Below are 24,762 nucleotides of genomic sequence, written 5' to 3'. Positions count from 1 at the left end.
TAGAGGAAAGGGAAAAATGTAAAAAATTTCATGTATGACCGTCATCCAAAATTTCCTGATGTGTCTTCTGGAACTGACATCCTGAAGTTGCCCTCAACAAAAATTCCTCAGTAAATATATTACCTGACCAAAAATGTGCAACACGCAGATGCCATAGTAGCATGTCAATGAAACTGCGTACTCGCACGTATAATTGGTGGACATGTTAATAATTAGAGTTTACAATTTTCTGTGACACATAGAACCTCCACCAGAGTGCATTAGCGTTGATCGTGGTTAGCGTTGTTACCAGTCCTCTTATGGTAACCACACTGACAGATCAGAACATTATGACCACCAACCCACTATCGATATAAGCCCGTCCAGACAACAGGAGCGTAGCCTGGTGAGGAATGATTCCTAGTCAGACTCACGCACGGTGCATGTATTATCAAGGAGTGTGCTGTCCGTATGTAGAGTGGGGAAACTGCGCGATCTATCTGCGTTTGACCGAGAGAAGACGAGGGCAGATTGTGATTAGGCAGAGGCTCGGCACGAGCATTTCGGAAACTGCACTGCTTGTCGGATGTTCGAGGAGCGCTGTGGTGCCTTCCACACGTGGTGAAACCATGTCCAGACGTCATGGGGCTGGGCAGCCACACCTCATTACAGATGTCAGACGTCGTAGGCTGGGCAGATTGGTAAAACAGGACAGGCGGCGAACTGTGGCGGAACTAACCTCAGACGGTATTGCTGGGCAAAGTACAACTGTGTCTGTACACGTGGTGCTCCGATCACTCCTAACGAAGGGCCTCCGCTGCAGACGACCTATGCATGTGCCAATGTTAATACTACGACGTCGGCAACTACGATTGAAATGGGCACGTGACCAACTGCACTGGACGTTGACGCTGTGGCAGAGGGTTACATGACCTGATGAATCCCGGTACCTTATTCATCATGCCGATGGGAGGCCGCGAATCCGTCTTCTTCCAGAGGAACAGCTCCACGACATCTGTGAAGCAGCACGGTGATAGACAAGTGGCGGCTCCATTATGTTCTGGAATATTGACGTGGGCATCCACGTGTCTGCTGGAGCTCGTGAAACGCACCATGGCGGCCAAGCAGTTTCGTAGATTGGTTGCAGACCACGTACACCCCTTCATGATGAATATGTCTCTCAATGGCAGTGGCATTTTTCAACAAAATGACGCGCCGTGTGATGAAGTGGTTTGAAGAAAACGGTGGCAAGTTACAATTGATCTGATGCTCCCCTCCATCCCAGCTTGCCTGATCTGAGCCCGATCGAACGCGTCTGGGATGTGACTGAACGTGGCATCGAAGCTCATCGACCCCCTCTCCAGAGGGGAGGCAGATGTTGTGCCAACTCCCTCCAGCGACCTACCAAGTCCGCATTGCTTCAATGCCACCACGGATCGCCGCTGTTATCCGTGCCAAAGGTGGATATACCGGCTACTAGGTAAGTGGTAATAATGTTCTGATTGACAGGTGTGCAGCGACCGATGTTGAGTGCTCACTGAGACAGACACGAAGATGCCACGTACTCGCGTGCGTGAACGTTGTGGATACCTGTCATATTTCTAAGGGGGCCTCATTGTGGGTCTCCATTTGGCAGGCTGGTAGAATCGTGCAACATTCATACTTTTTGGGAATTCTGTTCTAACAGTGGCCTGGTGTTGAATTGCAAGCAGGGAATTCTCGTCGTCATCGCGCCAGCCGATCGTGTCTGAGCACCCCAAGGCTGGATCTTCGTACTGTGTACCAAGCACACCATAACCTTTTCGTACCGACGCCCGCCGTCCGAGAACAAATAATGGACTCACTGAAACATTCTGTGTCATCCTGCACCATTGGTAGGAGACTCCAGCAGCCGGATTAGGGACTTACTGTGCCATGCGTAGGCTGCCGTTGACACAACACAAACAGCTTCTTTTGGAGAGCTGCCGAAGTATGGACTGCTGATGTACAGCATAGCACGAATCGCAGTTCTGCACTAGCATGATCGTAGTTGTATCATGGCGACCTGGGGAGAGGTCCCATTCTTCCAAAGTTCTGAAGAGGCACATCAGTGTTACCCCTGGGCATTCTTCGCTTATGCCTTCCGGTCACGGCTGGTTGTGATCGAGGGATTCTGATGGCAGAACGGTACAAGTTCAGGCGTAAGTTAGAAGAGTCCTACCGGTGAAAGTACATGAAAATTCCAGTATGGCTTCTAGTGGCTGAAATTGGTTATACCATGAAAAGCTATAAATTAATGAATCCACTAGATATAATTGCAATTGGTAAACCATATAATTTATCAGTGGCCAATCTATGCAGTTCTCGCCAGGGTGGCGACGAATAAACGTACACTCCTTTAGAAGCTACATATCAGATTCACAAAGGAAATATTACAGGTCCTCTGAAAACTTGGATATGAGTTTAAATTACTATTTGGAAGTCACTTAAGTTCTCAGCTGCCTAATTTGAAAACGGATTCAGATCACCATGTTTTCTGAATCAAGTCAAATGTTAACCAGGACATAATATTCTGCACGTGAGATTTGCACGCTAAAGATAAACAAAACAGCACGAATGTATTTGACTTGACTTTTAACATAGTTTCCAATTAACTGAACGTGACTCAAGGCTGCGATCGTACCAAAGTTCCAATGTTTGGTAGTCAAAATCCGTCAGATTCACACTGGACAATGTGTCCGCAAGACTAACTGCTGTACCATATGTACTGCTCCGGGCGACGAAAGACAAGGACGTAAATTCCTACCTTGCGGAATGTGGCGGAAACAGGACGAGTGCCGCCGCGCACTGTTTTCATTACTTGAAGCCAGTCAAAGTCCTTAGAGTGTTTTGCAATAGACAATCACACCTGATACTAGAAGGAAGAGGCGGTGCGAGACTGAATGCCTGTGATAAAAAAAAAGTGACATGCGTCAAGCTTGGAGCAATCCTGCGATGTGTGAAATTTAATATTTCCAATCAGTCGTCTTTCAGTTTTTAGCTAGGATAAACTTTAAATCAACAAATATATTCCAAATACAGTTCACATTATTTTTCAATGCCTTGTGCTATAGTGGGCAACCACCCCATGAGTAGGGTGAGGTTATGTTTGTTACTTGGACTCCCACGTATTTTCAGAACGCTGATTCCACTTGGCTGGTGAAGTATACGTCCTATCTTTCTGCCGTGATCCAGCAGCTGCTCTTCTACTGCTGGTTTGGAACTGACGTTCTTACAGAGGTATGTGTCACATATGCAGCCATTTACGTGTCTGCAATTTTTGAGTTTTCCGAAGTCGCCACCCTGTTTCAGTCTGCATTAAAGTCTTATGTGTATTCTCATTGAGGTAATAGTGTCATAGCATAGTTGACGAGGCTCTACAGAGTTTGGAAAGAAAGAGGCGAATCCTTTGATGGTTTGAGGTGTTACCAACTGTTGAATTTTATTACCAACTGCTGAATGTGTATTTGAGAAATCAGTGGTCTATAATGCATGCGAGTGTGTGTGTTTTACAATCTGCTTAGGTGATTATGGAAACTTTTCCTTTTTGTTTTGACGTAGTTGTATACAAATGGTTCAAATGGCTCTGAGCACTATGGTACTTAACATCTGAGGTCATCAGTCCCCGACATAGTTGTATACATGGAACGATTTTAATTTTTTTATTTAATTTTTCATTTCTTTAATGGAGTTTAGAAGAATTTGTGGTGGTGGTGGTGGTGGTGGTGGTTAGTGTTTAACGTCCCGTCGACAACGAGGTCATTAGAGACGGAGCGCAAGCTCGGGGTAGGGAAGGATTGGGAAGGAAATCGGCCGTGCCCTTTCAAAGGAACCATCCAGGCATTTGCCTGAAACGATTTAGGGAAATCACGGAAAACCTAAATCAGGATGGCCGGAGACGGGATTGAACCGTCGTCCTCCCGAATGCGAGTCCAGTGTGCTAACCACTGCGCCACCTCGCTCGGTGAAGAATTTGTGCTCAACTTATTAAAGAAAAGAGAAAGTACATAAACAAAATTAAAATCCTTTCATATACAATCGTTTTAAAACAAACCCACTCGTCCCACACACACACACACACGCGCACACACACACACACACACACACACACACACACATACATACACACACACTCGTCCGTTCTTGATTGTACCGAAAGCTTGTTCCTGTGCAATATCTTTGATGCTACCCATTGCAGCAAGAAAGCTCGTGACTGTAGATCAGTGACGTGTCGTGTGTGTGACCAAATATTCTTATAAAACGAGGCTAAAAGACATAGAACTTTTAGTTTTAACACTGATTGGAGGAGCAGTGTTGTTTTCTCTAATTCTGAGGAAAGTCTATGTGTTTACTGCTTACAGTAGTGTGTCTGTTCCCAAGAAAAGTAACGCAGTATGTCATTTTTCGGCAAATCAAATAAATTTTAATAGTGACTTTCCTGTTAAGTCTGAATTATGGAAACATAACGTTAGTGACTTAAAATCTAAGCTATCATTACAGCAAAGTGTGTTTACGAGGCCAGTTTAGAATGTAGCAATGCTACAATGACCGGTTACAGTAGCTGTTATGTTTTAGCGAAAAGGAAGAAGAAACCTTTCACGATGGGGAATTAGTTACAGAAATAATGAGCATGCTACAGAACCAATGTCTGATGGTCACAAAGATAAATCTGAACTCATGTCTTCTATAAGAGATCTTCAAATGTCTCACTTAATTGTTGCCAGACTTGTTGAACAGATTTCTAAAAACTTAGAATCGCAACTATTTCAGGACCTGCAATCATGTGAATATTTTTTACTTCAGTTTCATGAGAGCACTGGTATTTCCGTCATTAGAGGGTTGCGTTTTTTTGCGAGGACAGTCTTTCATGAGTTTACGGTTGTGGAGGAGTTTGCAAAAGTGCTTCCATTAAATAAACACACTAAGAAAGAAGACATATTTAAAACATTCTTGAAATTTGCGTACGGAGCAACTTGCGACTCTGTAAACTTGTTACTATAACAATCGATGGGATGCCTTCAATTACTGGAAAGAATTATGGATTTCTTGCACTTCCTGCTGAAGATAGTTCACTTGCAAAATCTCTTTCTTGTCACTGTATTACCCTCCAGGAAGCTTTATGTGCATAGGTTCGGAAGTTTGACCATATCATGTAATTTGTATTTCGTATAATAAATTGCATCCGATCTTCTTCTACACGTTATCGATGTTTCAGAAATATTTTGTATATATCAGATTTTGAGCGTGGGAACAAAATTTTTCGTGCAGACGTTAAGTGGCTTAACAGGCGGAAAACTGTGGAACTGTTCAAACGTCCTTCTGGATAAGAGATGGACAGTATTGTTAAGAAATTGACGAGATACGGCGCACCTAGATTTAGGTTTCTTGGCAGATATCATCTGAAAATTAAACGAGCTAAACCTCCAACTGCAAGGGAAAAATTGCAACATATCTGACATGGTAAGTACAGTGAAAATTAAAGTTATGTATTGCATATTTAAAAAGGAATTGCCTATCACACTTTCCAGCTTTGAATTCAGTTGTAGGAAACATAAATATTGGTCAAGTGATTATCTATCTTTTGACAAGGATCCTGAAATTCTAGTCACAGAATGTATTAACAAGTGAACAGTGATTATGTTTTTCAGTAATCCACTGGTTTCATTTGACGTTACTGAACTTTGAGGTAAGACATTTGAGATTTTCGGAGATCGTAATCTTGAAGAATTAGAAATGGAGATTTTAAATCTTTAAGAAGCTATGTCTCTGAAAACATGTTTGGCAGCTTCAAGGAATTTCTGAAATCTGGCGGACAGGTGTAAATATCCCAGAATCATTAGCGTTGCTTTGAAAAGTTTTTCTTATTTATTTTGACTTGAAGTAGTTTCCTGATACATTTAGATGACGCATTAAGAACTGCTTGTTCCAACTACATACCAGATTTTTATGAACTTAGAGCGAACAAGGAATGCCAAACTTCTTCTAATTATGCAAGTTGTAACTGTAAGCAATTTTAATTACAAGTCTTTGAAATACTTCTAAATCGTTACACGTCTGTAGTAGTAGTAGTAGTAGTAATAGTAGAAGTAGTAATATTAAAGTAGTCATTATGGTGGCGGTGCGCCTACACCACCTTAAGTATAATTTAAATGTGGCCGAGCTCACAAGAAAGTTGGACCGCACTGGCGTACAATTTGAAATTAATGGGTGTGATAACTGAGCGCAGAATATTAGTAAAATTAGTTTCTCTTTCCTGACACTTGAAGACAAGCTCCGTATCGAGACCTAGCAAGACCGACGCCGGGTATTAAGTTAGTCACGAAACTAATAATACAGGTAAACAAATTGTAGTAATTTTCAGACCGGACATTTACAGGAGAATAGACTGGTATGTGGTTGTGATGCTACAAACAAAATGTACTGTTTTCCTTGTTTTCTGGCCTCTGTGGCCGAGCGGTTCTAGGCGCTTCAGTCCGGAACCGCGCTGCTGCTACGGTCGCAGATTCGAATCCTGCCTCGTTTATGGATGTGTGTCGTGTCCTTGGATTAGGTAGGTTTAAGTAGTTATACGTCTAGGAGACTGATGACCTCAGATGTTAAGTCCCTTAGTGCTCAGAGCCATTTGAACCATCTTTCCGTGTTTGTGGTTTGCGAAAGAAATACTGGGTATGAAACGATTGGACACTAAGAGGCTTGACGATCTCGCACATTTATCATAGAAGATACAGAAACATGAGTGGTCTAAGTCACAAATGACATCTTTTAGGGAAACGGTATTTGAAAACAACTGGAGAGTGCTTATAGGCAATCAGTTGAAATACTAAATTGGCAGATTTGCGAAAATCGTTACGTACTCTCTAAAATTGTGGCCTGTATTAAATTTTGTGGTGCTTGCTTTTGTGCTCGCATTTCATGGGCATGATAAATGCAGTGATTCATCAAATCCAAGAATTTACACGGAATGTACACGGTCCAGTCACTTTAATGTGATCACCGTCTTGCCTTAAGGCAAAGGTCCCGAGTTCGAGTCTCGGTCGGGCACACAGTTTTAATCTGCCAGGAAGTTTCAGAAGAATTATTGCTTAACTATCTTTATGAAAAAACCGACAGTTGGTCTTCTCTTAAGCTTCGAAGAGACACTGAATTTTGTGTAAAGCCAGTTAACGGACGTTATACCAATATTAAATGTAATCATTAGACTGTAGAGTAATTACAGCTGAAGGAACAGAATCGTGTAATAACAAATATCATCTTGTAGATTCTTCTTCAAAATGTTAAAAATTTTGTCGAATTCTTATCCACATATTTATTCTTCCCTACTGCAGTTTAAAATCAAGTAGGGATTATGAAACGTTAGGAAATATAGAAATTTAATTAAAAATACAAGTTTTTATTGGCATTTGCTATTATTTAATAACCAATTGTTGTAGAAATGTCTGACAAATGAAGCACAGAAGTAAAGAATGTGCAATAGCTATTCGTAAAGGGGAAGTTAATAATTTCTTCACTATTTAGCACACTCATTGGTAACTGCCTAACACACACACACACTTCGTCAATAGCTTGCTGGCTGGCTCGTCACGTACCATTATAATACGTTTGCTAATGTCGTTGTTGTTGTGGTCTTCAGTCCTGAGACTGGTTTGATGCAGCTCTCCATGCTACTCTATCCTGTGCAAGCTTCTTCATCTCCCAGTACCTACTGCAACCTACATCCTTCTGAATCTGCTTAGTGTATTCATCTCTTGGTCTCCCCCTACGATTTTTACCCTCCACTCTGCCCTCCAATACTAAATTGGTGATCCCTTGATGCCTCACAACATGTCCTACCAACCGGTTCCTTCTTCTTGTCAAGTTGTGCCACAAGCTCCTCTTCTCCCCAATCCTATTCAATACTTCCTCATTAGTTATGTGATCTACCCATCTAATCTTCAGCATTCTTCTGTAGCACCACATTTCGAAAGCTTCTAATCTCTTCTTGTCCAAACTATTTACCGTCCATGTTTCACTTCCATACATGGCTACACTCCATACAAATACTTTCAGAAATGACTTCCTGACACTTAAATCTATACTCGATGTTAACAAATTTCTCTTCTTCAGAAACGCTTTCCTTGCCATTGCCAGTCTACATTTTATATCCACTCTGCTTCGACCATCATCAGTTATTTTGCTCCCCAAAAAGCAAAACTCCTTTACTACTTTCAGTGTCTCATTTCCTAATCTAATTCCCTCAGCATCACCCGACTTAATTCGACTACATTCCATTATCCATGTTTTGCTTTTGTTGATGTTCATCTTATATCCTCCTTTCAAGACACTGTCCATTCCATTCAACTGTTCTTCCAAGTCCTTTGCTGTCTCTGACAGAATTACAATGTCATCGGCGAACCTCAAAGTTTTTATTTCTGCGTTTGCTAATGAACGTTGTAAATATGTTACCAACAGAGGAAAAACTTAACGACGTATAAGAATAGATATAGCACTAGCATTCACATTTGGGTGCTGCATTTACTCGAGCAGTAACGAAACAAAATGAAATAAAAAGGTGTACGCTGCCTGATTCACCTTCCCACTCTATTGTTTCTACTTCCATTTGTATTCTTGTTTTGCAGAGTGAACGCCTGCAGATGTCTGCATACAGCTGCAACTGGATGGATGCTTCCCCGCGGTTCCGCATGGAGCTACGCATATTCCTGTGTCGCACGCACCGGCCGATGCGTCTCACCGCCAGCAAGTTCTATACCATCTCGAAAGAGACTTTCCTGATGGTCAGTTTGGCGCTTTGCATTCCCCCTTAAAAGGAATATTTGTCAATATATTATGCTAGAATATCCAATGAGGAATACACTAACGTCCATAATTTAGTCGTTATTCGTGGGACCTCTAAAGAACAAGAAGTGGAGCGATAAGTTTTTGCAGAAGCATTACTGTAGTTATCGTTTCCTGCTACTAATAAATCAAAGGGCTCTAATTATATTTGGTTGGTAGTCGTCGTAATGTTCTAATTATCGCCTAAAAAAAGTGTGACCGTGAAACCTGGTGTCAGTCAAAAAATGGTTCAAATGGCTCTGAGCACTATGGGACTCAACATCTTAGGTCATAAGACCCCTAGAACTTAGAACTACTTAAATCTAACTAACCTAAGGACATCACACACACCCATGCCCGAGGCAGGATTCGAACCTGCGACCGTAGCAGTCCCGCGGTTCCGGACTGCAGCGCCAGAACCGCTAGACCACCGCGGCCGGCTGGTGTCAGTCCCTCGCTACTTATTCACCCTTCAATATGACAAATGTGACACATTTTTCCAACCAGCGGGTGCCTTGGCTCCCACCTTGGTTGTAGAAATCTGTACTCTGCGTTCAGGAAACATTGCCCCTCGAAAATTACGTCATCGTCCCTCAGGAAGTAACTGCCACACAATGTTGTTCGCCCGATCAAAGAGGAAGAAGACAGGAGAATACGGTTTAGGTTTACCCTTTACGAGCATAATTGATTAGTGCCACACCATAGAAATCCCGAAAAAGATCATGGCCTTACACTGTGGTAGTTAGGTCTTTCTCCTCCTCCATTCCTTGCTTTGCTATTTGGCTCGGGGTCTCAGTGATACACCCAGCGCCCGTGCATCACGAGTGGGTGGATAAGAATTCATCTGAACTGGCCTGAGGCAGCTGCAGCATTGCTGCTATTGCTCCCGTACGCCGGTATTTCTGAGTGGATGCGAACAGTGGCGGAATCCAGATGGTTGCAACGTTTTTTTCCAGAAATTCGTGCAAGATATTGCAAATTGACCCATGATAGATTTTAATTTTTTTTCACCATCGCTTCTGTTGGGATACTCTGGTTTCCGAGCCCTAGATTTCTACTTCTCTAGCGATTCCCGGTTCTTTACACATAGATTGGTCTGCCACTCGTTTTCTTCGTTTGGACATTTTTGACCACACTGGGAGCTCTGTGCCACCTAATCACTGTATCATATGAGGGCACAGTGCAGCCGGACACTTCTACCAACTGTGCGTGGATGTTGCAGCGTTGCTCCTCTTTAATTTAGAAATAGAGTTACAGTACGATACTTCACTTTGTGAATGGGCTGGCCCGTTTTTCCTCTCATAGCAGAATGCTATGGTCTCGTGGCACCAGTGTTTCAGTATGTGCCAGGATTGCAAACATTTGTTTGCGAAGAAACACAAAAATTATTGCGTAACTTTATTTTTTATCGAAGGTGACAATTAAAACTGCTTCTTCTACTCGACTGACTGCTGCACTTGGTTGCTATAATTGATTACCTCCGCCTTTCTCATATTACTCTTTCAGAAGGACCTAATTACACATTTTTATAGACACTGTTTCTTGTCCAATCCCTCTAACATCATAGCACTGCTGCCTGTCTAATTGTATCGCGTCTATAATATATTCGTCAGCTCCAGTCTTTGTTTTAAGTCGTATTTGATACACACTCCAACTCTAATAAACTGTAACACAACAACACTGCGTTTCTTCTCACTGCATTCATCTGCAGACATGCAATTATGTATTATTTTGTTGCTGATATCACATACTTCTGAGTTACTGTGATTCCTTGTTACTTCTTATAGAACTGCTCCAATATCTATTAATTAAGACCAATTAAAATTGGTACCATTCAACACATTTAAACCACGAGTAAATCTTGCAGCAATAGCCATTAATGAAAACATATACAACGTTCTTAACTTACAAATGAACGACAAAAGAGTGAGATTTACTGTTTCCTAGATGAAATAGCTAGATGTAATAGATGATAGGCGTAACCATTGCTCGGTCAATAGCTGAGCTCTCGCACTGCTAGCGTGGACAAAACAGTTCACGTTACGCCAGGTCAGCAGGAGAGAGAGAGCAGTGGGTATTGTCCCTGTCCACAGTTGATCAAAGAACACGGCCTAGTGAGCGGTTACAGTGTATGATGCGACTTACAACGACAGAAACAGATGACTGTAATGAAAGACAAGGATGTATAATCAAATCAACATCGCAGATGCGTTGTTGGCGTTTTTTAGTTAAAGTGTGTGACAGATGCCCTCTTGAGACCAGCAGAGCTTGTTGGTGGCGCTCTCAAGCAAGAAGCCGTTTGACTTAGAGCATCCCATGCCCATTCATTTACATTCTGGAGAACGAACTGGCCACACACGAAGATTTTTGAGGCTTTATGTTCTCATAATTCTGTCATTCGATCGCCTGACAAGCCCCATAAATAAGAGAATCATCATTAAACAAAGAATCCCAACTTCTTATGCACCACAAAAGTGTATGTATAACAATGCAAGACCACTGATGTACCAGAATCTATATAACGTACAAAGCAACAGTTCCTAACTTTTAGCTCCCCCCCACCTTCCCCCGCCGCATACGCCTTCTCATTTCTCATCGTATTGGATGCCGTATTACGTTACCAATTATTAAATTGTTGATACGACTGTGTTACGAAAACCAGTGTTGTTTAAGCCAGTACTGTGAACCCTTGACTTTGAGAGCTAAGACAATGCATCGCAAAACAACACGTTGAAACATTTTGAACTACTTCTCCAAAACACCACGACTTTTCAACTCCGTCCTCTCAGGCCGAGGAATGGAAGACCCACCACAGTTGCAGCCGCTGTTGATTTCAAACAATAGAAGCGTAATTGCTAATCCAAAACTAGCGTTCTGGAGCAAAGTCAACATCTTTTGTTGACACATCAACCTCTGACAGTTCAACATCAGGCTGTAAGTGTGGCAGAAGTGATTATTTGCTATCAAAGTTGATGACCACATGAAGCTACAACACTTCCAAAACCTTTTTGTGCCAGAAGCAAGATTCAAATTTCCACCCACTTTGCAAAGTGGCCAATATCGTAGTACAACCTAAGTTGGATGGGGAAATATTTTTGGTTGGTATACTCTCCCAAAGAAGACGGTGCCTTCTGTAAGTATTGCGAGCTTTTCGCTAAGACAAGTTCGAGTAAAGGTAGTCATCAAAATGTTGGAGCCCTGATAACCTCCAGGTTTTCGAAGTGGAAGAATGCTCTTGAATGTTTCATCATCCATGCGAGCAACTCTTACCATAAAGCTGTTGCAATCGAAAGTGACAATTTTGTTCATATGATACTGAACAAGACAAAAAATATAAAATAATGCTTGGACCAAAGTTTGGTGGAGCAGGTGGTAAAACAAAGAAAACGCATAATCTTTATCATCGAGGCGGTTTTTCTCAGTTGATGTCGGCAGAGAGCATTAAGGGGACACGGGGCCTTCGGGGATATTATAGTTCGCAAACAAGGTGACAAGAACATTGGTAACATTCGTGGCATTCTAAAACATCGCGCGAAAGGTGATGAAAACGTACGAGTAAGTTTAGAAGGAACTCGTAATAAATACATTCCAGCCCCAGTACAAAATCAGATCGGCAATTACATAAATAACCATCTCCTGGGAAAGTTTTTTCAGAGCACTAATGATGCCAAAGATTTCACGGATCTTGCGGATGAAACTGCTGATGTTGCTGGAATAGAGCAACTATCTCTTTGTGTACGTTATATTTCCACGGAGTTCAAGATTCGTGAAGATTTCTTGCAATTAATTCCAGTTTTTGATATGACTGGCAAACGATTAGCTGGAACTGTAATTGAAAATTTGGTAAATTTTGGTCCCGTTGTGTCATTTTGACTATGAAATGGCTATGTTGGTGCTGTATCCATGTCAGGAAAACCCCGTGGGCTCATACATTCATGTAAAAGGACTATCCTTTAGCTATATACTCATTGTGCAGTTCATAATTTCAGTTTGGTGCTTACCGACACATGCAACATTCCACTTATCAGGAATTCGCTTGGAATACAGGAAATTGTACGTAATTTCTGTGGTCCACCGAAGCGCGGGCCAGTATTAAATGACACCCTTGAATAATGAACCGATGTTCGCGTCAGGAGTTTGAAACGTACTACACTCGCTAGATGGACTGAGCGTTTTCGCAGCTTACAAGACTTCAAGGAAATATGTAGCTGTGTTGTTTCGGATCTGGGGAAGATTCAAGAATTTGACAACAAAATCACATTCAACGATGCCATGACTCTGTTAGCAGCCACTACCAAGAGAGATTTTGTCATCTGCTCGGTTATACTTTCTGATCTGTTTGAGCTGGGTGAGTCCATTTGTCGTCAACTTCAGATGTAGATACAGATGCAGATTATGCAGAGTTAATCAGGATTACCAGGGATCTTACAAGGCAACTGCTGGCAAGGAGAGAAAACGTTAATACTTTCAACCGGATTTTTTCACAAGCCAAAGACATAGCTTTGGCCAGTGGAGTTGAAATCAAGCAACGGCGCGTTGCACCATCGTGCAAATCAGGATACCGATGATGAAGTTGAGGATTACTACAAAGTCTCTCTGTTCACGCGCTTTCGATATATCTTTCTTATTTCACTGCAGGATCGGTTCTTGACACGTTGTAGCTTTTTAACAACTTTAATTGTCTTCTAACATGAAAACCTGATGATCCATCACTCGCCGATTTAACAACGACAACGGCCGAGGTGAAACTTTTCCATCAACGTCTGAATCGACTGGAGCAGTTGCCTCAAAACACAACGGAGTCTTTGTGTGTCTGCGACTGCCAGATCTGTCCTCGTGTGTTCAGCTCTTGGCAGCTCTATCAGTGACAACGTCCTCCAATGAGTGCAGTTGCTCCACCCTTAAGAGAATCAAGACACACCTAAAGAAGACAACTAGCGAGGCACGTCTGAATGGGCTCTCTATGATGACGGTTCATCGAGAAGAAATGATTGATGTCCAAGCTGTGATAAGTGATATGGCAAAACTAAGAGACCGTCAACTTCTTTTGGTACTTTAAATTTCTATTAAACGATTTAATCATTTGTTTTACTTATGGGTATTAACGTATCAGACAAAAGCAGATTTTATAAGCTTCACAGTAAATTAACACGGGCCTAGACTATAAAAAAAGACAATTAATAGAATCGGTGTAGAAAATTCTCTTAGCAACTGGGTTATGTCGTATTAAAATTATTTAAAAGTCATAATCTTATGAAATTAACGTCAAGAAATCGTTTTCGTAATGTATCAGTGTTCCAATTAAACAAATGTAAACCAATGACAAACTTTATTTTTATGATGTTGGACATAAAATTAGTATAGATCAATAAAATTAGTATTCGGTTTGAGCTATTGCAAAAATCCCTCCCACCTACGCCCTCCAAATAAAAAACAATATAAAACCACGTCATTGCGTGCAGTCACCTTCTTTTCCCCTTATTGGCCTCCTATTCTGTCACTATGAAACGGACCTGTACAAAAGGCGAGGTTTGGAAGCAGGAATGTCACGGTGTTGATAACTTTCTACACAACTGAGAGAAATGAATATATTCCAGGGGCATGCTAGATGATCAAGAGTGAGACATTGCCTTCCCGATATAAAAACGACTCACCTTTCCTTGATCAGTCCATTGAGGATACGACTTAACATTCACTCTGTCAAGCGGTTTGTTTATGTGAAGTAAATTCTTCTGACGTCTCTAGTCAGAGCAGCTGATTCGCAGAGTCGGCTTCTCATCCACACGAAAAATAACGATCCTGACGCTGGCTTGCATCTTGTGGTTGATCTTACCCGTATTGCTTTTGAACGATTCCTCTCTCTCTCTCTCTCTCTCTCTCTCTCTCTCTCTCTCTCTCCCTCTCTCTCTCTCTCGCTCTCTCCATGACTACTCAACAACACCGTAACATCATTTAAGGGTGATAATGAAGTCCTTTCGCACCTTAGCCTTAGGAATATTGAGATAACAATGTGTAATGTCATTCAAATTTGTCATTGTACATTACAAAGACTCGAATACTGTAAGCCAAATAACCGCAACATCCAGTCAGAAATATTATATACAAGACCTCTGCCCACACCAGTTCTTGGAAGAACGCTAAATAGTATCACTTGTGTCGTTTATGTCACATGTGTCCATATCGTCATGACACACTTTAGGCGGCACAACGAGTTGATAAATCCATGTATATTGTTAGTGGAGCTTGGAGATCTCTTAACTTCTGGGTATCAGACCAGATAATAGTAATGTGTACTCCCTGTGTGTTCTTTGATAACGTGTCGATGAATCTGCAACCACTCTACAGCCAGGAATCAGTAAACAACTCCCACAAACAAGCTCATACGAGACGATGATGCAGTGCGGGGATATAACCTCTCTACCGTTTGGTCGGAGGTAAGAAAGACGTAGAACTGTTTAAACGAGTGCACTGATATGGCTTCAGCATAAATAAAACAGTCTAAGACGATGAGGTGTAGTAAAAATGAGAGTGAATGAAAGAAATCTCCTATTTGGGAATCAAATTCACGAACGAACAATGAAGCAATAAATACATCAGAAGTAGATTAGAGCAAGCGAAGAAAATTTTCGTTATTGAAATCAGATATTGAGATGGAACTGAGAAAGAAGTTATTGAAAGTTGTGATGGTAGCGGTAGCGTGTTTTATCGAGATTGTGCGTGTGGATTCCGTGACTTTTTGAAACTAGCGGACGGGTGTATGTTCTATACTGCACAAACACAATGAACAACCATCTCTAGCTTCACATCTGTGCCCTGTCGCACAACAACATCACATACAGCATGTAATACGACACCGGCACGGATCAGAAGAACGCCAATTTCGCCACCTGGGTTCCAAGCCTGAATAAACAATGCCGAGTCAACTGAATACCAATTTTATTAAACCTGTCTCACTCATCCTGAAATGCGTTCACTAGCGGAGTAATGCTTCTATTACATGATCTAGAACGACCAGACAAAGAACTGTTAACTAGTTGCGAAAAAGAGTGCAACAGGAACAAAGCATACGAAATAAAACAATTCAGTAAACGTTGTGCTACTTATTTTTGTGAAATTTTTTGTACCCTGGGAGTCTCGTCACTATAGATCAATTGGAACAAAAAGCATATCTAATCTAGTCTAATCTAATTTACGCTGCGGCCGTAGGCCACGACAACCCATGAGTAAGATTCCTTTGGGGACTGTGTCGCCTTCCACTCGTCCAGTACAACGGATATTATGACAGTTCATCAGGGGCCAGTACCTCCTTACATGTTAAACTTGCTTCCAATTAAATGTGTATTGTACTGCGAACCCTGAAAAACGATGGTCCCAGATTAGATGGAGGACGGCAGATTCTATTTTCCTACGTACCTCAAAGTAACATGTTTCCAGTAAATGGACGAATTAAATAAAGGCCTGTGAACCGTGGACAACGTTTTCGGCGAAAAGGTATTTTAGGTGCTCGGTGGCTGTTGGACAGTGTTATCCTTCCCACAGGCGAGCAACGGTTCTTTCTGGAGCCAGCGAGTTTGCGACCACCTTGCACATTTCGTCCTCCGAGTCGCTTTCAAAGAATGACTTTGGTCCCCAAATCTTTGTTTCGCCAGTCTATACCTAACGTACTTTCAACTTCTGAACCATGGTTCACACTAATTTTGAAACCAATCGGAGAACCTGATACTGTCGTGGATTATAATCACCAGAGTATTCCTATTCCTGTATTGAGGCCCATATTTATGCAAAATGTTTCATGGAATTGCTCTGATTATGACGATTCGTCAACAATGCTGCTGTTGCAGTAGAGATAATGTCTCCGTTGCCATCATTTCAGTAGTCACTACGGAAATAATAGCCATAGCTCTATACCACAGAAACATACGCCGCTACAAGAAGTTGATGGTGCTGAAGAAACGGAAAAGACTCTCCCTCAGTTTTCCACGCTGTGAAAAAATTAATATCACTACTTTTATTTCCCAACTTTTTCCTAAAATATACTTGTTAATGCTTACATATGAGACGAAAGCTAGATAAAGATTCCGTGTATCATTACACACTTATTCCAAATATTTGCCATTAATTTACTTCAAATAATCGTGTAAGTGTCGCTTAAGTTCCACTCTATACCACATGTAATGTAAATGAAGCATCCGATTTTCTCAATTTTCCTGGGCTGGGGGAACTGTGTAACGTTCATATTTTGATTCTGTACTGTAGGACAGCTACAGGTCGCCCGTTCTACTTACGTACAGAAATGGTTGCTGGTCCAAGGGCTACGCAAAACGTTTAACTCCTTTTCTCATGAAATACAGCGTTTTCGCGGGCAGCATTTTGGAACATATTGGTAGTGTGCACTCTCGTGTACGGATATATACACTATATACTATGTACTTTAGTAGGCATATGCACTATGAAAGGCATAGAGCTGAGCCCCTCACGCATAATTTATGTGGAAATGAGCTTTCTGCCGCTATTTTCGTTAAAATAATTTTGCTCATACTAAGATTTGTTACATATTTTTTCTAAAGGACTCTCAAACTACGATGAGTAAATTACATTACTCAGTATTTTAGTGACTATTAACAGTACTCCAAAAAAGATTTCATTTACACAATATTTCCCGTAGAACATTTTTTTTTACTTTTTAGTCATTTATGAAATATTAGAAGTGTCCATACTGTGTCAGACGTCATACGAATATCAGATTTAAGCAACAGTGTTGTCTCGTTGCAGCTGATGAACGCATCTGTGTCTTACTTCGCGGTGCTGAGAGAGATCAACGCCAAGTGAACGAGGGCACCTTCTACCAACGTCGACTTATGGCGCTGTGTAGCACTGGACATTTATTGCACGGTTCACCATTAACATGTATTTCATGTATCAAGTCAAAAAATTACAGGTCGTCATTTCTGTTTGATTCTTGCACGAATTAATTTGAATGTGACTTTTAAATAAACCTCACTCTATATTCTCGCATAAAATAATTTGAATAAAACTTTTAAATAAATCTCCTTCTATGACATAATTGTTTACCACTACGGATTTCCAGAACGACGGATAGGAAAAGACTGGAACCAAAACGACAGTTGAGTCACTGTTGCCCGTGTGGACGACACTTGGGCACTAAAGACGCTATGCAACAGGTGATGAAGTTATACAACAGTTTCGTATGGGCAGATAACAATCAAGAAGTGCATTGGTATACATTTCTCGTATAATTTCGACGCAACTTCTCAACTGAGACCAAAGTAGAATATTCTTACACACAAGATCTGCACCAGGTATAATGAATTTCTTAAAACTCTATTAAATGTGGTCCGAAGAATACCGGAGTTCCTATTTTTCTTTTAACCAAGCATTGCTAATATGACACGAAACCTTATAGATTAGCAGGATTGACAGTGGAATTAAATAATTTAAGTGAAAAATTAAAATGGGTATTCTGAGTAATTTGATTTTAGACGTTCTATTGGTGTGACTCATAATATCACTGTGCTCAGATTTAAACAATCAACGCGGCGTGCCATCAGTCCAGAGTAACAAATTGGTGCGATCCCGCAGCAATGGAACTTTGGTCGTATCTCGTAATGTTTCTAGAAACTTGCAGGCTCAAGCATCTACCGACAGAATATTCTTAAAAATAATTTGCAGATAACGCATATGCTCCTGATGCTGCAGTGCAGTCCTGCTATCGTACGTAGAGGCAACCGTAGAAGTAACATCGGTCATGTTGGCAAATAATGTTCCACATCCACCGGCTGTGGCAGGCCATGCAGAAAGGACCAGAGTCCACCGTATCCAAATGTGTTTGTATACCTCTCCCTGACGCTCTTTGGCAGTTACCGGTCTCCTCTTACGCCCTGATTCACAGACGGACATCTCTGGCCCAAGGCGTAGGCCATGACTACAAATCAGTCGTAATAGTTGTTTCGTTGACTAGTACACTGGAGGTGCGTGGCGCAAGGTATCCTGTAACACTTCCTGCCATTTCTTTTCCTGATCCATTTGCAAATAGAGCGAGGGAAATTCGACTATCTATATGACTCCGTTGTTTGTTCGTTTCTTGTGATCTACAGTCCTGAGACTGGTTTGATACAGCTCTCCATGCTACTCTAACCTGTGCAAGCTTCTTCATCTCCCAGTACCTACTCCAACCAACATCCTTCTGACTCTGCTTAATGTATTCATCTCTTGGTCTCCCTCTACGATTTTTACCCTCCACGCTGCCCTCCAATACTAAATTTGTGATCACTTGATGCCTCAGAATATGCCCCACCAACCGATTCCTTCTCCTAGTCAGGTTGTGCCACACAGTTCTCTTCTCCCGAATTCTATTCAATACCTCCTCACTAGTTATGTTAACTACCCATCTCATCTTCAGTATTCTTCTGTAGCACAACATTTCGAAAGCTTCTATTCTCTTCTTGTCTTAACTATTTATCGTCCACGTTTCACTTCCATACATGGCTACACTCCATACAAATACTTTCAGAAACGACTTGCTGACACTTAAATCTATACTCGATGTTAACAAATTTCTCTTCTTCAGAAACGCATTCCTTGCCATTGACATTCTACATTTTATATCCTCTCTACTTCGACCATCATCAGTTATTTTGCTCCCCAAATAGCAAAACTCCTTTACTACTTTAAGTGTCTCATTTCCTAATCCAATTCCCTCAGCATCACCCGACTTCATTCGACTACATTCCATTAGCCTCGTTTTGCTTTTATTGATGTTCATCTTATATCCTCCTTTCAAGAGACTGTCCATTCCGTTCAACTGCTCTTCCAAGTCCTTTGCTGTCTCTGACAGAATTACAATGTCATCGGCGAACCTCAAAGTTTTTATTTCTTCTTCTCCATGGATTTTAATTCCTACTCCGAATTTTTCTTTTGTTTCCTTTACTGCTTGCTCAATATACAGATTGAATAACATCGGGGATAGGCTACAACCCTGTCTCACTCCCTTCCCAACCGCTGCTTCCCTTTCATGCCCCTCGACTCTTATAACTGGCATCTGGTTTCTGTACAAATTGTAAATAGCCTTTCGCTCCCTGTATTTTACCCCTGCCACCTTCAGAATTAGAAAGAGAGTATTCTAGTCAACATTGTCAAAAGCTTTCTCTAAGTCTACAAATGCTAGAAACGTAGGTTTGCCTTTCCTTAATCTATTTTCTAAGATAACCCGTAGGGTCAATATTGCCTCACGTGTTCCAATATTTCTACGGAATCCAAACTGATCTTCTCCGAGGTCGGCTTCTACCAGTTTTACCATTCGTCTGTAAAGAATACGTGATAGTATTTTGCAGCCGTGATTTATTAAACTGACAGTTCGGTTATTTTCACATCTGTCAAAGCCCGCTTTCTTTGCGATTGGAATTATTATATTCTTCTTGAAATCTGATGGTATTTCGCCTCTCTCATAAATCTTGCTCACTAGATGGTAGAGTTTTGTTAGGCCTGGCTCTCCCAATGCTGTCAGTAGTTCTAATGGAATGTTGTGATCTCCCGGGGTCTTGTTTCGACTCAGGTCTTTCAGTGCTCTGTCAAACTCTTCACGCTGTGTTATGTCTCCTATTTCATCTTCTTCTACATTCTCTTCCATTTCTATAATATTGTCCTCAAGAACATCGCCCTTGTATAGACCCTCTATATACTCCTTCCACCTTTCTGCTTTCTCTTCTTTGCTTAGAACTGGGTTTCGATCTGAGCTCTTGATATTCATGCAAGTGGTTCTCTTTTCTCCAAAGGTCTCTTTAATTTTCCTGTAAGCAGTATCTATCTTACCCCTAGTGATATGCGCCTCTACATCATTACATTTGTCCACTATCCATCCCTGCTTAGTCATTTTGCACTTCCTGTCGATCTCATTTTTGAGACGTTTGTATTCCTTTTTGCCTGCTTCATTTACTGCATTTTTATATTTTCTCCTTTCATCAATTAAATTCAATATTTCTTCTGCAACCCAAGGATTTCTACTATCCCTCTTCTTTTTACCTACCCAAGGATTACTACTATCCCTCTTCTTTTTACCTATTTGATCCTCTGCTACCTTCACTATTTCAGCCCTCAAAGCTACCCATTCATCTTCTACTGAATTTCTTTCCCCCATTCTTGTCAATCGTTCCCTAATGCTCTCCCTGAAGCTCTCTACAACCTCTGGTTCTTTCAGTTTATCCAGGTCCCATCTCGTCAAATTCCCACCTTTTTTCAGTTACTTCAGTTGTAATCTACAGTTCATAACCAATAGATTGTGGTCAGAGTCCACATCTGCCCCTGGAAATGTCTCACAGTTTAAAACCTCGTTCCTTAATCTCTGTCTTACCATTGTATAATCTATCTGAGATCTTCCAGTATCTCCAGGCTTCTTCCATGTATAAAACCTTCTTTTATGATTCTTGAACCAAGTGTTAGCTATGATTCAATGATGCTCTGTGCAAAATTCTATCAGGCCTCTTCCTCTTTCATTGCTTAATCCCTTTCCATATTGACCTACTACGTTTCCTTCTGTTCATCTTCCTACGGTCGAGTTCCAGTCACCCATGACAATTAAATTTCGTCTCCCTACACTATCTGAATAATTTCTTTTATCTCATCCTACATTTCATCAATCTCTTCGTCATTTGCGGAGGTAGTTGGCATATAAACTTGTACTACTGTGGTAGGTGTGGGTTTCTTATCTATCTTGGCCACAATAATACATTCACTATGCTGTTTGTAGTAGCTTACCCGCATTCCTATTTTCCTATTCATTATTAAACCTACTCCTACGTTACCCCTATTTGATTTTGTGTTTATAACCCTGTATTCAAATGACCGGAAGTCTTGTTCCTCCTGCCACCGAACTTCACTAATTCCCACTATATCTAACTTTAACCTATCCATTTCCCTTTTTAAATTTTCTAACCTACCTGCCCGATTAAGGGATCTGACATTCCACGCTCCGATCCGTAGAACGCCAGTTTTCTTTCTCCTGATAACAACGTCCTCCTGAGTAGTCCCCGCCTGGAGATCCGAATGGGGGACTATTTTACCACCGGAATATTTTACCCAAGAGGACGCCATCATCATTTAACTATAAAGATGCATGCCCTCGGAAAAAATTACGGCTGCAGTTTCCCCTTGCTTTCAGCCGTTCGCAGTACCAGCACAGCAAGGCCGTTTTGGTTAGTGTTACAAGGCTAGATCAATGATGGATGATTCCAGACTCGAATGTTCAAATAAATTACGGGTTTGCTGCCGGGTGACGTCGTCGGATACCGCCGACATTTCGACAGGAGCACACCCTGCCATTCTCAAGGCACAAATGCAAGGAAGAAAAACTGTGCAAGCAAATTTAATACCTCGGTTCATAGAGGAGAAACAAAGAAGATAGCACACACGGAACAAGTGTCAACACAACCAAAGATAACCAACATCAGAAATATCGATGGTTACTATTAATCAACAGGTGAGGTAGCACTAATTTTGTCCTTCTGTTTTTTGAGGAGAGACGGAGCCGGATTCCAAGCAGCATTTAAACAAAATCCACCATCTCTGTTAATAAGGTTGCTTGATAGTCTAATTTCAACAGCTTCCTTAATAACACTATCCCAATAGTTTGACGTGCAAGCCAGAATCTCCGTGTCGCTGTATTCCATAGGATGACCGGTGTCAAGGCAATGTTCTGCAATAGCGGATTTGCTCGGCTGTTGTAAGCGTGTGTGACGCTTATGTTCAATACACCGGTCTTCCACAGTCCTGATTGTCTGACCAATATATGACATGCCACAACTGCAAGGAATACGATAGACCCCAGCCTTACGCAAACCAAGATCATCTTTTACGGACGCCAACAGGGCCTTGGAAGGTGGTCGAAAAACACATTTCACATCATATTTCCGTAAAATACGGCCAATCCTGTTGGAAATGCTTCCTGCGTAAGGCAAAAAGGCCGTAGACTTAGGTACCACTTCGTTGCTATCGTCACTCACCCGTTGCCCAGAAGGCTGATGGCGCAACGCACGTTTGATCTGCCTCTCACTATAACCATTCTGACGAAAGGTGACTTCGAGATGTGCTAGCTCAGCTGCCAAACTTTCAGGGTGTGAGATAACGTGGGCCCTGTGAACCAAGGTGCGAAGTACTCCTTCACGCTGGGATTCCATCCGGATATGGTGACTTATTTGCTTTCAAATCTTTCAGTTGTTTCTTTATTCCAGGGAAGCTTATTACTATGTCGCCCATGCGGGAGTTTGTTGGATGGTCAAATGACGGTATGTTTATACGATTCTCTTTTGTGAACGATTTCCTGAACGTGAAATTTAAAACTTCATCTTTCGCGTTGAGCGACACTTGGGAAGTATCAAGTAGCTCCCGCAAGATAGCAATTAGAAAATGCTAGTATTAAGTGTATATTAACGTACAAAATCCAAGTAGCGATTGTCAGCGCTGTCTCAACAAGTCTACATGTACAATCTGTACTGAGAAAATGCTTGACATATTATATCCTTTTTAACAACTCAAATGCGTCCAAAGCTCTTGATTCAGTGGCGGCTAGGACCGTTGCTCAGCGTGTTCGGTTAGAGGGCTGACTCAGTGAAGCATTCAAGAGGGCTGACTCAGTGAAGCATTCAACGGTGAACTTAAAGGTGTGTCATGTGAATTCCCCCCATACAAATGATGAGAGCAAAGACGAACAAAATGAAGGAAAAAGGTGAACAAATGACTAAGATTGCTGCCTGTAGATCCTGGGTCCTTGGTTCTATTCTCGGCCGGCTTGGAAATCTTCTATGGCCGGCGGCTGGATGTTCGTCTTGTCCTCATTACTTAATCTCATCATCTCGTCGCAAAAGTCGCCGAAGCAGCGTCAGATTAAAAGACTTGCCCTAGGCGGCCGAACTACACCGTAAGGTTTCTCCATGCCAACAATGCCTTACGATTATTTCGTTTCCACCCCATCAACAACAGTACCACAGGTCGAAACAATGAGATTTTACGTACTTTGTGTCGCCAACTTTCTTCACAGCGTGGTATTAAATGTTAAGAAAATATTATACGGCCATATTGATTAAGAAATGGCAACGGCAAAAATTAATAAAATATATATTTTTCCATATACTGATACTGAATAATTCTTGTTATACAGGTTATTCCGTTATTATTCCCTGGACTTTGAGATATATAAACGGGGAAATGCTAGAACACTAGAACAAAGTTAGTTAGGCAGGAGACATGACTCTCATACCACGTGAGTCCATCTCCAGCCATGATAAGAGATGCAGAGAGTCTACATGCTTGCTAACGTGTGCTATACCAGGCCGTAGCCACTCAGCGATGACTGGATACCGGAGACCTGCCAAATGGCGGGATGTTGTTACGTTTCACCGGCTGTTCCAAAGAGTTCCGGATGTATCTATGGGATTAAGATCACTTGATTTGTTCGGACTGTAGAGGTAGGATACTGTACCTGAAAGATAATCAAACACATAACGGCTCTTGACATCTTGAAAGACGGGAGTGAAAATCTAGTAAAAAGGGCAATACTTGGTCGCCAAGAATAGTGAAATAAACATCCTGATTCATGGTCACGGTAACGTGCTCACCAAAAAAAAATTACTGTTTGAACGACACCCTCAACGTACTGAGGATTTCGTGAAATGGGCTTTTGCGAGGTACACGACTTAAAATGTTTACGTCCTAGTTTTGGTTCACTGACTCGAAAACTGACTCTAATAGGACTAGATTCGCTAAAAGCAGTCGCTGAACCCTGTAGGATTCAAAACAGATTTAAACTGACGAACTGTGTCACACCTCTCTGGTGCACCGTTATGAATCATCCTGAATTTCTTTTAAAGACTTTGGACAGTTCGCACTGATTCACCGAAAATCGGTCAACTTCATTCGCTGTCTATTCAAGAGTACGTTCAAACG

At 41.5% G+C, this 24,762-nt stretch overlaps 1 protein-coding gene across 1 annotated transcript in view; it reads left to right on the top strand.

Moving 5' to 3' along the window:
• The window catches only part of LOC126188394 (odorant receptor 83a-like), an 84,821-nt gene extending 67,084 nt beyond the window's left edge, over positions 1 to 17,737 (top strand). The window contains exons 6-7 of the mRNA XM_049929995.1: positions 3,136 to 3,237; positions 17,581 to 17,737. Of these exons, the coding sequence (XP_049785952.1) occupies positions 3,136 to 3,237; positions 17,581 to 17,637 (159 nt within the window). The 3' untranslated portion in view covers positions 17,638 to 17,737. The remainder of the gene's footprint in view (positions 1 to 3,135; positions 3,238 to 17,580) is intronic.
• The last annotated feature ends 7,025 nt before the right edge of the window (positions 17,738 to 24,762 follow it).

Source organism: Schistocerca cancellata, chromosome 5, assembly GCF_023864275.1.
Source record: "Schistocerca cancellata isolate TAMUIC-IGC-003103 chromosome 5, iqSchCanc2.1, whole genome shotgun sequence".
NCBI classification, from domain to species: Eukaryota; Metazoa; Arthropoda; class Insecta; order Orthoptera; family Acrididae; genus Schistocerca; species Schistocerca cancellata.
The sequence above is the reverse complement of the archived record's forward strand: the minus strand, read 5'-3'. Positions and strand labels throughout refer to the sequence as shown.